We start from the raw sequence: 17625 nt of genomic DNA, 5'->3' as shown, positions 1-17625 counted from the left end.
GCTGCTATATGGCCGTGTCACACAGGGAAGGGGAGGGGAAAATGCAAGTAAAATGTGCCGCGCTTTTGTGCACATGAACAGCTGTTCCTGCTGAAGTTGGAGCGTGACAGGCCGTCGAGCCTGTTGGACTGCATTCAGGACACGGAAGAGAAGTGGAGGAGGGATGTGGGCCAGGATGGAGTCAGAGAAAGGAGAAGTGGTGGAGAGATCGTAGAGATAAATCCTGATTTTGAACAGTCTAAGTTCAGTTATTGCTGCTTTTTTGTTTGACTTCTAGCTCTAATGACTGCTTTAAAACAGTGGACAAGGATTTCAGGTGACTAAACTTCCCTTAATGATGCACAGACAGATGGATGTTGATAATAATGATAGCATCAATAAAAAAATTTCAAGATTAAAAGGAGAACATGGCAACAGAAGCTGGTGTGACAGACTTCCTTCTCCTCTCTTGTGCATCCCGTAATAAAGCATTTTGTCAAAGCAAAGCTATCAAAGCTTCCTCCACTACACCAGTACGATGGTGACATCCAGTGGTTTGTAGGTAAACTAACACAAAAAGTCTTGACGTGATTCTAAGTGGATTTACAGTATTCAGTTACTTGCAATTTCTCTTTGTCAAAACCACAATTTGACTGAATAAAGTGTCATCATAAAGAAAATAGAACTTGTTAACTACAAAACCAAGACTATACATATTTAAAGCGGCTTTTTCTCTGACATGATCTAAAATACTTTTAAAAAATTTTTTTTAATTTTTTTATTTAATGAAAAGACATTGTGTGTGTGTGCGTGTGTGTGAAAGTTTTTCTGTAAACCACAATGCACCAAACAGGAAGACGCTACCTCCACAGTCCAACTCAGTGGCTTCCTGAGCATTAACCCGTCTCTGTTCATGTTCTCACTGCTCACAACAAAATGAAGATGCTGTGTCTGGTTTTGTTCTTCCACGGTGAGTTCGCAATCATTTTCTATTCGTAATTCTTTTTTTAAAATAAAATTTCAAGTAAAATTTTAGAAAATTACAAATAAAGTAAAATCAATAGTTAATTTAGCCAATCAGAATTATCAGGGTTTTTAAAAAAAATTTTATTTAAAGAAACCATATTGAAAGAAACCGTAATTTTACATATTTCCACTTTGTAAACGGAAAATGCAGTGAACCCTGTTGAGTGTGTAGGTGAACTGAAGGATACGAAAAGGTATTTGTTTCTGTAAAAAGACTGAATTATTTGCTATTACTCTATTCTGTCAACTCCTGACATAACCATATGAAATATTTCTAAGGGGTTTATTACATTTTATTTAAAAAAACCCCCAAAAAAACAGGTGAGATAAGGTTCGATGGAAAATTGAATATATCGAGGAACAAGGTTTAATACTGCTTTAACTCTTTATTTCAGCCAGTTTTCAGCTCCAGTGTGACAGACAGATCACAGCACCCGTCGGAGGTGAATTCAGGCTTGCCTGCAAGTACAACAACCAATTCCTGTACAATAAAAAATACTGGTGCCGGGGAGAATCCAGGATAACCTGTGTGATCCTGGTGGATTCAGAAGGTGTTACTAGAGGTGAAAATATAAACAGATTCCACATTGCAGATTTAAGAAGAAGAGGACTGTATGTGAGAGTCACGGGTCTCCAGTTTGACGACACCGGTGACTATTGGGTTGGAATTGAGAAAATATATAATGATGTCATGACGTCTGTCAAAATACTAATAACTGAAGGTGAGATTAAAACAAAATTGTGACATTTGTGCCCTCATATTCTAAATGAAATGGATTGAAATCTTCATTTTTATTTATTTTTTGGTGCCAGTTCCAGTCTCAAAACCCAGAATCTGGCCTCTGATCCCTCTGGTGGACAGGACGACGTGCCGGGGGCAGCCGGTGACGGTGCGTTGCGTTTCTTCCGAAGGAACTGCTGTTGATTATACATGGTATAAAAGAAGTCACCACCAGGATGTCCTGCTTCACCGTTCATCAGATTTACACCTACAATGTGACATCGTAGACCAGCACAGCCATTTCTACTGCACAGCCAGTAACAATGTTAGTAACCAGACAAGTGATGACCTCTGGGTGCAGGATGTGACGCCTGCAGACAGCAGCTGTATCTACATCATTAACATGCAGGGTAAGAAGAGATGGGATAATGAAATACATCACTGCTCCGATGTCATGGCTGTGATGTCTTTGTACTGTTTTATTAATACTTGAAAAAGTGGACCAACGTTGCACAATAATAAGAAATCCTACTTCATAAAACGCAATTGTTTTGCAATGTGTGGAGGTCCAGAATAATTATACAAATGAAAACAATTGGTTTGCTGCAATTATTCAGTTTGAGAATATGAATGTGCTTCATGAAATTAAATGGTTATGGCGCCTTTCACACTTAGATAAAAACTTAAAGTACTGATATAGCATCACAATTCTGGCCAATCTTATTTTTAAAATGGCAGTGGATGAGTGCCTCTTTTGGTTGGAACAATGCATGAATATAAATCCCGACCAGCACACAAACCAGGCACTGGAAGTTCTTAACAATACTTTTTTTTTTTTTCTAGAAGTTGCAAAATAATTATACTTTTGTTTTATAGTTTAATGATCATACAGAAAGAGTTTAAGCAGTGTTGGAAATAGAAATATTAGTATCAAACTGTCAATTGCATCAATGAAAAACCTTACCTAAGTTAAGAGAATGTGTAATCAGCTATCTTTATTGATACAATGAATGCTACAAGTCCTCACTTTAAAGCCCTCGGAGTTGAACAAATTTACACTTTGAATTTAATATAATTGCTGCAAATCCATATTTTTCATCACACTGCTGCAGTTGGTTCACAAGGTGCTCAGTTTATTTCCTGGCCTGCTTGTTTGTTTGGTCGAAAGCGGTGCATTACTGTATTGTGGAAGGTCAGCATATGGTTGCAGAGTTGCAGTACTGTGAGAACTGAATATTATTAAAAAGTAACACCTTTTGAGATTTCTAAAAGCTCCATTTACCTGTAGAAGTAGGAGCATTTTCTCAAATGAAAAATGCTGCTTCTCATAACTAAAGTACTAGATTACATGTAATTACACTCCACGTGAAGAAAAAATATGTAATACGTCACAAAAAGACTTCAAAGGTTGTTTTGTACACACTGTAAAACTGTATAAAGTACAAGCATATAAATGAATGCTGTTGAAATCTTTATGCTTTTAATCATCAGGCCAACCCATTTATGACTGTGTGGACAGAACCAGCACCATCAACATTAAAACTCCACCTCTGGCTACTCTCCAAACTACCATGAAAATCCACTCTGATGCAAGGAACCAGTCTTTTCAGATCAATCAAACAGATTGCAATCCGATTTTCATCAGGTTTGACTTTTTATAACTTCTGTTACTCCTTTGACCGATATAATTAGAAGAATTAAAACAAAGGCCAATCATGAATATTTTTCTTTCCTTAGGTCTTGGATAGGAATGCCATTTTGGTACACATTGCTGCGTTGGAGTTCTTTTGTGATCCTGCTGATATTTTTTTGTAAAATAACAGTTTGTACAAAGGCAAGACATGTCTAGAGGAAATAAGAATATTTTTCCAAGCAGATGCCCCATTCAAGTCAGCAAGCTGTGTTTTACAGTGGCAGATAACAGATGATTATAAAAAATTATGGGTATATTTGTATCATTATTAGTTTCACAGTTGTTCAAGAATAATGGTATTACTTCCAGGTCTAGATCAGATCTTGCATTTCCGTGCCTGTCTTACAACAACATGTTGCAGGATTTTGTTGAATTAAACTATGAATGTGGACTTTCCCCCCTGGTGTTCTGCATGTGTGTCCTAGCCTGATCTTATCCTGGAACCCAAATCTGTTCCGGAGCCTGATCTTGTCCTGGAACCCGTTCCTGAAATGAAAATCAAACTAATACTCAATACAATTTACTTTGAAAAGTCCCAAAATAGTTATGTCTGTTTTAAGTTTATAACGTGTATAACGTGTGTCATTTGAATTATGTCATGGTTGTAAAATGTATTTACATTACAGATGGGAATGAGAATCATTGCCTGTTTTCTCAGTTACATTGATGGTAAACGGTCCTTTGTCGCCGCCGTGTGGGTGAATTTAGGTATTACAGTTACTACACACGGTTAAAAGGTGATTTTAGATACTGTTTGAATTTTTCAACATTGAAAACAACCCTTAGTTAAAACTTTACTTAAAACATTTTTATTAGGTAAAAGTTTCTGGATGTGATATGTCTTGTTTTTAATTGTTCTTTTGTGGGATTGTGTGGTAATTGTTAATTAAATGTTGGAATGAGTTATATTAACATTTTGCTCTGATTACAGGTGATTTTAAGTGCCATATTTAAAGATCAAGGTGTGCATATTTGGCTTTATCTGGGGTTTAAGTAATTTAGTAGATTAGGGATAGGGGTTGGGGTTAAGTTAACCTAACTTTAACCATAACCCTAACCCTTCCCTAAACCTAACACTAATCTAACCTAACTCTTGACCCCTAAACTCAACCTGAACCCTAATACTTACCCCTGACTAACTGTAGCCTAACCTAACTTTAACCATAGGTTAGGTTAGATTTAGAGGTTAAGGTTAGGTTTCAGGAATTAGCATTAGTGTTTGGGTGAATCTCAGGATCTACGATGTAGGGGGAGCAGAATAACAACACGTTCTTTTGTGTGTGTGTAGGTGTTCATCACCTGATTAATATCCTGCTAAATCGTTAGACTTCATCAATGAGTGAATGTGACGGGTTAACCCCTCCTGTGGAATTTGCGTCCTCCCTGTCCACAATAGTCTGCCTTTGTTTGAGACAGAATCTCATTGTGTGAGACAGTGTATATTCGTGCCAGCCGGAGTGAGGATAAAACATCAGTAACCCCCACCTTGTGAAAATCAACAGCACGCAGAAAAAAGAAAAAGAAAACTGAAAAAATGTGATCCCTTTATTAACGGTTCCTTAATAAGAGCTGAATAGAAGCTGAACCCAATCTACCGACGAGTTAATGACGTGTCATCTCTGTTTAACTCCTCTCTCCCATCGCGGTGGAGGTGATGTCATATTTATTTGTGGATTTCACGATGGATTTATAATAATAGGCTGTCAGGCCCGGTTTGCCTTTTAGTGCGACCCAACCATCCCGTCAGGCCTGATATTATCTTTCTGGTCATTTATCCCATCCCCCAGAATCAACAAACAGCTCTCCTTACAATATGTAATCAACAAACTCAGGCATTAAAAGTTTTCAACCAGTTCACACATTGAATTTTGAGACGTTCATAGCCTTATCCCACTTCCAGATATTAGCCTTTTACCCTAGAGCATAACTATGTTTGTTCCAGCAAATGAAGGTAGTTCTTCTTCTTCTTCTCTTCCTCCTCCTTCTCACACAATAGCAATGGAAATCAGGGTTTCAATGATGTCATGCTCCAAGTAGAGCAGTTTCATTTCCATTTCAAATCTCCCTTGTGTCACCTTGAAGTGAAAACCTCAACTTGTACAATAGTCTGTCACGCAGCATCGATGACTTAATGCTGCACAGCAATACTGCTGCTCCACCCCTCCATCCCCGATCCCTGATATGGTGACGTCTAAGTGCACAGTATAGGTGGTCCGGGTCAGAACAGGCAGCGCCCCCTCCCACGCGCCATCTGCTCTTATCAGAGCCCTGGACACACGTGCCAAAGGAAACCCGAGGGCATAGAGACGTTTTTGTCGTCACTGAGCTGCCTCTGTCCGCCTCTTCACTGTGCAATCTGGTGAATGGCACTGATCACCGCTCACTGTTAGGCCCGCTTCGGTCCAGCGTGTGGGGAGGAGGCCACCACTGACAGTCTGCTTTTGTCATGTGTGTCAGGCCAGAGTTGAGTTTCTGTTGTGGGTCGGTAGACCGGAGGATGCAAAAGCATCAGATACAGAGATGTGAGAGTCCAATATCATCATCAGATCATGCTTGTAAAAATGAAAAAGACTTAAAATCCTGAATAATTAGAAACAGGCTTGAGCAGAAAAGTAATATTTTCTATCAAACTTATGACCTGATTCTGTGTTGGTGTGTTTGTTTGCATGCAGGCCCATGTGGATATCTGACAGCCTACGCAGGTCAGGATTTGATGACTGTGTGTTGGCCTCTGTGTTCGCAAATGCAGCCTCCCCTGTGCGTTTGGCACAGCTCACAGAAAACTATGAATTGTGTTGACCTTTATTCATCCTCTAAGGATATTCTCATGAAGTGTAAAAATGTGTTTCCTGAAAAACTGGATATTTTCTAATTGTTGAGATGAATAAATATGGAACAAAGAGGAGAGGGATTTGGAGGGCATGATGTGTTATTGGATAGAAGGTTTTCAGTTAAATTATTAAGATTTTTGAATTTCTCCATCCCTTGTCAGCGCTATTGGCCGGAATCATGTGACCACAGATTTGCCAGATTTGTAAAAAGTTCATGGGAGAGAAACAAACATGGCTTTCATCCTGGGTTCCCTGGCTCGCTCCAGTCAACAATGAAGCCCACATTTTGATGTCATCAGCATCAACAACGATGCAAATTGTGTGGGCTACTTTGTCTGAGCTGGTCCAATCAAATAGATTTTACAAAACATAAAGCGTTATTTACCTACGGGAGAGGAAAATCAGAAAATCAGGCTCGAAACACTTCTGCTTATGTTGGTGTAAAAAAAACAACAAACAAACAAGCATTTCTTTCATTTTATTTGTTTATTTGTTTATTTCTGTGACTATATCTGTGTATGGATGGCATTAAGAGAGGCCAGTCGGAGCGGTGAAGTGGGTGAAGAGTGGGTGGTGTATGCCACTCATTCATTATTCATGAGACGGGTGGGCAGAGTCTAAGTGGCAGTGACTGACAGAAACTCTATTACCGACGTGAAGCGACTCCTCGAAGGTCCTTGACCTGATATTTGATGAACTAAGACATTAAGTGGATAAACCGCATAAACAAGAATAATTTTGTTGGGAATAAGTCCTTCGGATAATTAGGACATTGGGGAGGCAGAGATGGGGAGGAGAGAGCCCTGATTTGAGAGAGGTAGGTGTGATCACATTAACTTTGTGCATTCATCCCTTTTTTTTATAGAGACTGTGTGTCGTGATATCTGAGCTGTACTTCACCGTCACTGAGACAGCAGTGTCATCTTGGTTTCATGTACTTTTACTTCATTATTTAATCTGTTGCCACTACATTTCAGTGCAGTTATACATTTTTAAAAAGGATAATGTATTAAATGAGGTTTTGCTAACTTTTTTAGTGCATGATTTTTCCCTTGGGGCCATTAAAATATTTTTTGAGTGACTTTTAACATCTGAGACTGTGTAATTTCATTATTTGACTCTCAAAGAGAGAACATTATTAGAGACATTTTTAGAAAATCATATCAAATTCTGTAACACTTAATTTGTTTCTCTAATTTATCATCTCAAGACCCCTCAGATTTTTTTGTGATCCTTGATTTAATGAATTAATGAGGTGAAGATTGGAGTCCATGCACGGTGAAGATGGCCACACTGGTCAAACCAGTGCTGCTGCTGCTTTTATGGCACAGTGTTTGGACTCTGGACGTCCCTCTGGAGGGTGAGTTTGTCATTTTCTAAAGTTTTTATCATCCTAAGCGTCAATTCTAAAGATTTTTTTTCTCCGCTTGCAGTCAGACAGCCCCCAACCATCATAAAGCAGTCAATGAAGGAGCACATTGTTGACCCCAAAGACACGATGATCATAGAATGTGAAGCCAAAGGAAACCCCCACCCCATGTAAGAGCTGCGGAACGGTTTGGTTAAAACCGACCCTGACTTCTGCAAAACTATTGTTTCCTCACTTTTTGCTCATTCATAGTTTTTCCTGGAGGCGTAATGGGAAGTATTACAACATAGCACGTGATCCTCAAGCCTCGATGCGCCGGCGCTCGGGGACACTGGATATATACGCCTGGAACAATCCAGAACAGTACGAGGCGGAGTACCAGTGCATCGCCTCCAATGAGTATGGATCTGCCTATTCCAACAAGATCAGACTGCGGCTATACAGTAAGAAGGCCCCTAGTGTCTTCAGTGTGTGTTCCAACTCTCCACTGAGTTAATGCTGATGCCCACAACCAATGTGTTCCTAAAAAAAACAATCACACTTTTGACCGAATCTGTGAACGTTAGTAGAATGAATTTATTATTGATTTACTGACCACAGGAAAATGTAGAATCACAAAGAATTTATAAATCCCAAACTGAGGATTTTACCTGTTTCACTGCAGATTGAAAGAAAAACCACTTTGATGGTAAATAGAAATATGCAGGTTATTTTTGAGTAGTGGTTGAAAATGGAACACTTTTTGGATGACTCTATCTGGCGTGATTAAGTGCTTTACAAATAAAAGTTGATTGAGTTGATTGATTATACATCCAGTAGCCCTTTTTGGAACCAGTATGATCATCAAACAATGCAGGAGCTCCTGTGTGGCCGAGGGACATCCTGGAGCCGGTGGTGATCAGCGTTGGCTTGCCTTTGGTCCTGTCATGTGCCCCCCCACCTGGCCCGCCTAAACCAGAGACTTACTGGATGTCCAGCTGTAAGTAGTCACTTATTATATAGATTTGGATCAATAATCAGGAACAAGGAGGCAATTAGCTGTTAAAATGCATCTCCTGTGAGCTCATGTTGCGTCTCCTTTCCAGGCTCCTACGCGAGGCCCTTTAACTGGCCCATCCAGACGGCTTTTCCCACCATGCAGCCTGTGCGGCAGGACCGCAGGGTCTCCATGGGGGTGAACGGAGACCTGTACTTCTCTAATGTCCTGTTCAACGACTCCTTCACTGATTACTGCTGTAACGCCCGCTTCCCCTACAAGAACATCATCCAACAGAAGATGCCCGTGGTGGTTAAAGTTCTCACAAGTGAGTGATTGTGTGTTGACAGTACGTAGAAATGATCCGACCTCTGGTGCTATGTGTTGTCTCAGAATAGAAGTGCTGTTTGGACCTATATTAACTACATGTTAAGAGATATGTGAGTAATAATATATAACAAATATCTCTTTTTGCCCCCCCCCCCTGTGATTTTGCTGTTGCTGAGTTAAAAATCTGGTGATTTTTTAAAAAAAAATTACAGATCCTCAAAAGACTCAGTTTCCCCCATCTAACCCTCCTAATATCAGTGAGTTAGTGCTTCATCACGACGCGTCTCCCTTCTGAAAGAACTCATCTAACGGTCCTACAGGATTTGCCATCGCCTGAAGCCCAGTGTGACTGACTGACTGCCTTTTGTTTCCTCTGCAGTTCGTACTATGGCCGAGGCTGCCCCCACCTGGCTGTCTCCCGCTGGCTCATCCAGTTCCGTGGTGGTCCTGGTGGGCGAGGAGCTGCTCCTGGAGTGTATCGCAGCAGGAGTGTGAGTTGAAATCCTTCTGTTTAAAACTGTATGCTTTTCTTTTTACCCTAAAAAAAATGTGGATTTGGACTTGTTTACCATCATCAAGACCGACTCCTGATATCACATGGACCAAGGATGGTGCGGACTTGGTGCTGAGGTCACAGATGAAGGTCAAGCACTTCAATAAGATGATTCAAATCCCCAAAGCCTCATTCGACGATGCGGGTGAATACACCTGCGCTGCAACTAACAAGATAGGATACATTGAACACACGATAGCCGTCAGGGTCAAAGGTGAGACATTCCTTGGGGAATATACTGCCTTTTCTTACTGCACAGTAAGGCAGAATAAACTAATAAGCATATTTATATTTCACAGCGGCTCCTTTCTGGTTGGAGAAGCCCACCAATTTAGTATTGGCCCCTGAGGAAAGTGGACGCTTGGTATGCCGTTCCGATGGTGTTCCTCGTCCCACAGTCAGCTGGTTCATCAACGGGGAACCAATTGAAAGTTTGTTTTTTGAAAATTACCTATGAATATCAAGCTAAATCTACATAATATCAACCGCTGCTGTCTTCATCCATTTTTTTTATTATTTTTTTGCACACAGCTGCTACACCACAGCCGAACAGAGAAGTATCAGGAGACACTCTGACTTTACACAGCGTGACCACTCTGAACAATGGCGTCTATCAATGCAATGCTTCCAATCAGTATGGGTACTTATTGGCCAATGCTTTTGTCAACGTGCTACGTAAGTAAGATCTGAAGTGTAAAATATTGTTTATGACCCACTCATGAGCTGTGGAGGATTGTGAATGTTTTTTCAATCATTTACACACACAAAAAAATGTCAGGTTTATATTTGAAACATTTGTCTTTTTTTAGGCTCTATTCTCAAGGTATTCTCAGTGTTGTGACACCTGTAAAGCAATTCTGCACAAATACTGTCATATAATGCTGGACATTATGACAATGTTTTGAATCAGGATTTCAAAATACGTGTTTGAAACTACTGTACATGCATACAAGAGCAGTCTCTAATCCATGTCTCTTTTTTTATAGTTTTAATAATTAATTAGAAATGTGTGATTGATCAGAATTGAGTGTCAGTGATCATTCAGCCCATCAATTGCATTAATGTTAAGCCCCACCACTTTTTATGTAATATTGTAGACAAATAACAACCAGAAACAACTACTACACAAGATATTATTTGATATATAAATATATATTGAGTGTGCACAGTGTTATTGGTTGGTTGGACAATGTTAGATGGATGTGAATGTGTTGGGTTTTTTTCATTGGTTTATAAAAAGACACTAGAACAGATATTTTGACCATTATGTTGGTACTTTGGAGGATCATGCATGGATAAATCTGTTATATATTGGAAAACATAACAGCTTCCACATTGGCAGTAGAGTACACTATAATGCAACCATAATGACTTACGATAATTTATATTTTCATTTAATAGCTACTCTCTATGTTGCGCCAGCATCACAACCTACTAGCCTCTCACAGAGGACACAGAGGGGCATTTGGGAACTGGGGTAATGGGGTACATCAAGCATATAAATGAAGCATTTCATGAAAGAATTCATTATTAATTATCTTTTTTTTCCCCTCTAGATGCAACTCCTCGTATTCTCTGGCCCAGGAATGAACTGATGAAGGTTACAGAGGGCAGTCATACTTTCTTAGATTGCCGCTACTTTGGTTCCCCAGTGCCTGAATTACGATGGTGAGAACAAGCTGTTGGACTTCCTAATGAGGTGAGAAAGTTCAGATGTAACGTGGGTGTATGTGTTTGTGGGTATTGTCCCACAGGACTAAATATGGACAGGGGAATCTGGAAACAAACAGATTTAAGACACACCATAACGGAACTCTGGAGATTAGAAGCATACAGTTAGAGGACCAGGGGACGTACATGTGTGTGGTCAGCAATGTCGCAGGAAGAGATGAGAGCCAAGTTCGAGTAGAGGTCAAAGGTGAGAGTCACAAATTTTGGGGGTCATACACCTTTTAGTTGTGTGTGAGCAGTTATCACTATTTTTCCCAGAGCCTATTTTAATTGTCACAAGACCTAAGAATCTGAAAGTCATGCGTGGCGAAGACGTCCTCCTCGAGTGTGGCGTGAAAGCAGATCCCACGTCTGCTGTCACGACAGCCTGGATGAAAGGCAAACAGCAGGTTCCTCTGGGCTGGAGGTGCATTTTTTATTTTATTAACTTTATGAATGTAACTTTAACGAATTGCTAGTGAACGTCTTTTATCTTATGACTTTACCGCAGAATCTCTCTGGATGAATCCAATCTCCTCATCACTAATGTAAATAGAGGCGACGAAGGCAATTACACCTGCGTCATCAAGAACGAACTGGAACAGAAGTCTGCCTCGGCTCGCCTAATGGTGATGGGTATGGTGCATTCATGAAAATTCACAGATCATAAACCTTAAAGATTGTCTTTTCATTGTTAGTGTGTTTTGCACACAGACCGCCCCAACCCTCCCACTGACCTGGAGTTGTCAGATCCATACGAACGTAGCGTCAGACTAAGTTGGGTCCCTGGAGATAGCAACCACAGTCCTATTACAGGCAGGTTTTAAATTACTAGATTTTGCATTGCTGTGTCATTACTGAATCTTTTCCTCACACTGAATACTCCATTACAGATTACTTGGTACAGTATGATGACGACGACTGGTTGCCTGGGAAGTGGAAAAACCTGTCGATGTACCCGGGAAACCTCAACTCTGTCATCCTCCATCTTTCACCTTTCACTTACTATGAGTTCCGTGTCATCGCTATCAACGAAATTGGAATGAGTCGCCCTAGTCGTCCATCTATGCGCTTCCAGAGCAGTGGCGCACGTGTGTTTGATGCTCCTGAAATGCACAATTGTTATCAGAGACAGATCGCAAGCTAGTAAACTAGCTACCTAGTTACTTGGTGGGACTTCCTGTAAAAAGTTAGCCATTAAAATAAATACTTTTTTCATGCCTTTAGCTTATTTGAAGATATCTGCCACGAAATATTATATCAGCACAGCATACAGACTTAAAGCATGGGGACACCGTTAACGTAGCCATAGTTTTTATGCTAGCAGCACATGGCTGTTGTAAAAGTAAACTAATTTTCTCTCTTTCCGTAAACTGTGGCAAAAAATTGTGTAAGCAAACTGTTTTTTTGGAGCCAGTTTAAAACTTACCACTCCACTGGTTTTCCTGTACAGCACCAGACGCCATCCCAAAGAACTTAAAGGGTGTGGGTACATGGAGGAATAACATGGAAATCAGCTGGGAGGTAAAAGGGTTATACCCACAGAAACTGCTCACTTTTTTTCTTGATTACTGAATATTTTCTTTCTATCATGATGAAATCAAACCATGCTGGTGTTTTTTAAAATGTGTTTTCAGCCTTTAACCTACAGGGAGTGGAATGGCCCCCACTTGAAATACCTGGTGTGGTGGAGAAGGAGAGATTCCCGAGAGGAGTGGAAGAATGCAACCACTAAATGGTTGAAATACTACATCTACGACGCAGATACCTTCACCCCATATGAGCTCAAAGTGCAAGCTGTCAACGACTTTGGGCTAGGTCCAGAGTCTCCTGTTGTCATTGGATACTCAGGAGAAGATCGTAAGCACAAAAATCATTTGGAAGATGCAAATATATGCATTATAGATGTGATTCCGATTTAAACATTTCAAGATAATTGTAATCACAAGTGGCTAACTGGGCATATGTGGACTGACCCTCCCATAATGTCCCACCTGTTCACCATCTCATTCTGTCGACTGATAGAAAGGACATTCCTTTTTTTCTTAGGTCCCTTGACTGCACCCCTGAATCTGAGAGTGTCCGACATTGAGAGCACTCAGGTGACTCTTCACTGGGACTCGGTGACTCGCAACACTATTATGGGAGAGTTGAAGGAATACAAGGTTTGTCTATTTGCAATTGCATATCAGATAATGATGGGACAATATCCTCACGTGTCATTTTTGTCAGGGTAATGGTGTACAGAGACTGAACTACAGCGTATTAAAGGTTCAAGCTAGACAGATGAACAAGACGGAGCAATAGAAAGCTCTTAGAGAGCCCATGTTTCATCTGATGCCGCTGTCACCGATCAATTGAAACTTTTGAATGCTGAAGACAGTGAAAGGGTGATACGGAATCCAACCAGAGATACTTAAAAATTGAACACTGTGAATTTTGATACCAGATAAAAGTCTCTAACTGACACATCACAACTCTTGATAAATGTGTTGGTTCTCAGGTCTACTTCTGGAGAGACAGCAGCCAGTTGAGGTGGCTCTGGATAAACCGAGGGCTGAAGTCTCAAGCTTTTCCAAACAATGATCCTGAGCCCTCTGGACTCCTCACGGGGCTCATTCCTTATAGCAACTACAAGATGTACATAGTGGTGGCAAACAATCGATTTGAGGGGCCACCCAGTAACACTATACCCTTCTCCACACCTGAAGGAGGTAAGAATAATCACTGTTTTACCACCCTAGAAACAACAACATCTGTGTCCTCTGACCAAGCAGAAGTTTGAGTATATTTTTAAGACTCACTTGTCATCTCCTGCTGTTTGCAGTGCCATCTGCTCCCACATCCTTCAGGATCCAGCAGCGACATCTGGACAGTATTTATGTCGACTGGGACCTGCCAGCAGAACCCAATGGTATCATTACGGGATATTCCCTCAAGTACCAAACAGGTACATCGACATTGCACTCTCACCTACTGCTGGAGATTTTTCCATCATTACCGGTTAGGCTTTGAAAGCATAATGTAGTGTTATGCAGTCCTCTGAGAAGAATCAAACTGAGCTTTAATAACAGAAAAGGAAATGGTCTGTTTCACTGAAGGTGGTAAAGGCTTCTATGTGACACCTGAGTTCACATCCCAGAAGCACATAACAGTGCACTTCAAATACATACTCAAAAACCTAAATACCACAGAAGCATTTTCTCAAGAGGGTAATAACCACTTGTGAAGGCACTCTATGAGCAAGTAAGGAACTTAATCGCCCAGCCGCCTGCACTCCACCGACATTAAGAGCCCCATTAATGCAAAGAAATGTCCACTCTCCACAGTGAATGCCACGAGAGGAGAAGAGCTACGAGTTGAGGAGTTTCCTCCAAATGTAACAAGTTTCTCTATCCGGAGATTTGACCGGTACACGCGATACAGATTCTCAGTAGCAGCACATACTGCAATCGGGATTGGGGAATGGCATACGGAGGAGTCCCAGCATTATACCACTGAAAGTAATTTACAAGACGCATCAGCATTATTGTAAATTTTGTAAAATTTTAGGCTTTTATTTGTGTCTACTTATTCATATTTGTGTTTCTTTCTCAGTTTATGCTCAGGACCAGGTGGACATCACTACCCAGGGCTGGTTCATCGGGATCATGTGTGCTGTGGCTCTCATCGTTCTCATCCTACTTATAGTCTGCTTCGTCAAGAGGAGCCGAGGGGGGAAATACCCAGGTACGCTGATGATACCTTGTATTTAGCAATGCCTATTAATGCCGGCTTTTATTATAAAATCCTATCTTGTTTTTCAGTACGAGAAAAAAAAGACATTTCTTTGGAGCCAGTAGATGACAAAGATCAGGAGGGATCATTTGACTACAGGTAAGTATTACCCCAGTAATAACAAAAAACACATATTAAAACCACAATGCTGTGATCCTGTTTTATCCACTAAATTACAAAGGTTTAGTTTAGCATGTGCTAGTATTTCTACAAAGTATGTGTAATAATATTCACACTGCTCTTTACATTTGTCGCAACCCTTTATAGCACTATTTTGAAAACTAACAGCGGCCGTTTATTTATACCCATTAGCTGTGTATAGCATTAGGATTGGTGAATTAAAGCTAACCTGTGGAGTCGATGAAAATAAAACAGTGTCATGTGCGTAGCGGTCCTCAGTAAAATGTGAAGTCACACATTCCAGATTCTCTTTGGAAAATTTTTAGTGCTGCTTGCTTAGCATTTGCACATTATTTAATTCATTCATATTATTCTATGTATTAGCAGTTAGCTTAGTTTCTATACTGTGATAATTTACCATGTTATAGCTGTCAGATACCATGTTATAATATGTGATGACGGATCTTTCCTTTTTCGGATAAATGGCATAATTGCTAATAGCTGATTGCTACGTCTAGATGTACATGCCGGTGATGGCCTCCAGGTATAATGCAGTATATAACTGATTAATGATGTTACCTGAGCCAATCTTTAAATATCTGCAAATTTGATTTCACTTTAAACACCTAATGCACGTCTGTTTAGCAGGTCACACATTCACAATACAAGAAAACTGTAAAACCATTGCTCTTTAGTACTGCCACTGGTCAAAACTCCACAGGGTGCCTTTAATTTAGATTCCCTTCTGCATAATGCTGCACAGTTAGTTTCAAACTGGTTATAGTGTTTATCACCTTAGTTACTGTAACTCTCATCACACTTACATTATTTTGTGTTCTTTACTCTGTTTATTTCTCCATATTAAACCTTTATTCCCTCTGAATCTCGACCCTGTTCCTTTCCAACTGAACCACTCAAGGTCTCTTGAAAGGTATGAAAACTAAATATTGACACTATTGACAAACTGTGCAATCTCGCATGAGTTCTTATTTATATATTTGTTTAAATTGATCAAATGTGATCAATGAAATCTAATAAAATTGTCTCGCTATATAAAATGTTGATCTCAAACAAATTATTATCACATTTTAGGATAGCACGCATCTCCACTCTGCCTTACCCCCGGCGGTATGTACATTTTCAGCGTATTGATTTATCAGATCCTGTCTGTCTTCTTGGGCTGGTGTGATTTATATTTATAATATTGTGTTTTTATCTATAACATTAATTTGCAGGGAGGAGGAACGGGGGCTTCAGAGAGGCCAGCCGTCTCTGGAGGCCATGATGAGGCGGTCAGATAGCGACGACAGCTTGGTGGACTACGGCGAAGGAGGCGAGATACAATTCAGCGAGGACGGTTCATTTATTGGTCAGTACACAGGAACCAGGAAAGACATCAGGGAGTTGGACTTTGGTGGAGGCCTAGAGCTCCATTCTCCAATGAATACCATATACTCTCTGGCATAATACCCAGAATTCAAACTGCCCACCTGACTCCATTAGGTGATGGAACAGCCGGAATTTGAGTTATTGTTCCCTTTCCTTAAGCAAGAAAATGTTGAAACCGTCGGGACAATACTAAAGATTACATCTTTATTGATTGGATGAAAAGTTTTTGCATTTCTTATTTAATTTCCTGCACATGTAAATGTTGTGTATTATCAGTGCATTTTCAGCTATCCCATATGGGTCAAGAGGCTGAACATCAGTGAGGTGGATCAGTTTATCATGTTGATAAAAGTAGTGTCAAGAACCAAGTTAACTTCTTTTTACACCCTTTACTTTCAGCTAATTCCAGTAATAAAATTAAACGCATACCATAATTTCAATGTTTAGGGTAGCCGCAATGTAATTGATTGTGTTTATCGCCTTTGTTTTATGCAGTCACGTTGGAGGTACAGTGTGAGATTATGAAGTGTTGGTGATAAGTGAAGGATAATAAAGTGTCTCCAGGGACTAGTGTTACATCTGCGTGGTCGATTTGTGTGATGTACTTTCAATGGAGCCTAGAGGGCAAAACTATCTGAGGGTATCAGCCAGAAGCCATTAAACAAGCTCTAAAATCAGAAATGCCATGTTTTCTATTCCTGTCACTATGGCGATGGACGCTGAACTTGATGTAACAGTCTTCATGTATTTAACCCCTCCTGCTGTTTCTGAATTTTCATGGTGATGTTGTAAACGTGAATAAAGTAGAAATTGTATTTCTAGCATGTTTGAAGTGACTTTAAATATAAAGGTGTCTGGGTTTAGCTTTCAGAGCACTTTCAACGAAACCTACGGATTAGTACCATTAAAGCGTCACATGTTGTAATCGTCATCGTCATCGTCATCTCTGTACCACTTTAATCTATTATTCTTCAACTATTGTGTAATCAAACAGCATGAAACGAAACACGAAGAAATCACTAGAGTCTTATTGAACTCTGTTCTACTGTATTTACTGTCACATACGATAACTGGTAGTTGCATCACTGAGGTGAAGCTCAGTAGAAAAAGGACATCTTATCTTATAACCATCCTACTTTATTGGTCGTCTG

General features: G+C 40.1%; 2 protein-coding genes across 2 annotated transcripts; both read left to right on the top strand.

The window, feature by feature from the left end:
• The first annotated feature begins 854 nt into the window (after positions 1-854).
• On the top strand, positions 855-4278 carry LOC137588380 (uncharacterized). Its single transcript, XM_068305439.1, has 5 exons — positions 855-949; positions 1401-1727; positions 1819-2136; positions 3218-3371; positions 3464-4278. Exons 1-5 carry the CDS (start codon positions 916-918, stop codon positions 3573-3575), a joined length of 945 nt encoding a protein of 314 aa, XP_068161540.1. The 5' UTR covers positions 855-915; the 3' UTR covers positions 3576-4278.
• A 2634-nt stretch (positions 4279-6912) lies between these two features.
• Positions 6913-17380, top strand: nfascb (neurofascin homolog (chicken) b). The gene is made up of 27 exons (XM_068328014.1): positions 6913-7067; positions 7461-7610; positions 7684-7789; positions 7872-8062; positions 8476-8598; positions 8705-8923; positions 9305-9416; positions 9505-9692; positions 9778-9909; positions 10010-10153; positions 11035-11146; positions 11233-11396; positions 11468-11615; positions 11700-11824; positions 11903-12004; positions 12082-12279; positions 12642-12712; positions 12826-13048; positions 13238-13353; positions 13692-13902; positions 14016-14138; positions 14518-14691; positions 14786-14917; positions 14995-15064; positions 16005-16016; positions 16178-16213; positions 16321-17380. Exons 2-27 carry the CDS (start codon positions 7535-7537, stop codon positions 16550-16552), a joined length of 3540 nt encoding a protein of 1179 aa, XP_068184115.1. The 5' UTR covers positions 6913-7067; positions 7461-7534; the 3' UTR covers positions 16553-17380.
• Positions 17381-17625: the final 245 nt, after the last annotated feature.

The sequence above is a fragment of the Antennarius striatus genome, chromosome 2 (assembly GCF_040054535.1).
Source record: "Antennarius striatus isolate MH-2024 chromosome 2, ASM4005453v1, whole genome shotgun sequence".
Classification (NCBI taxonomy): domain Eukaryota; kingdom Metazoa; phylum Chordata; class Actinopteri; order Lophiiformes; family Antennariidae; genus Antennarius; species Antennarius striatus.
Note: the sequence above shows the minus strand (reverse complement) of the source record. Positions and strands in the feature narration are given on the sequence as shown.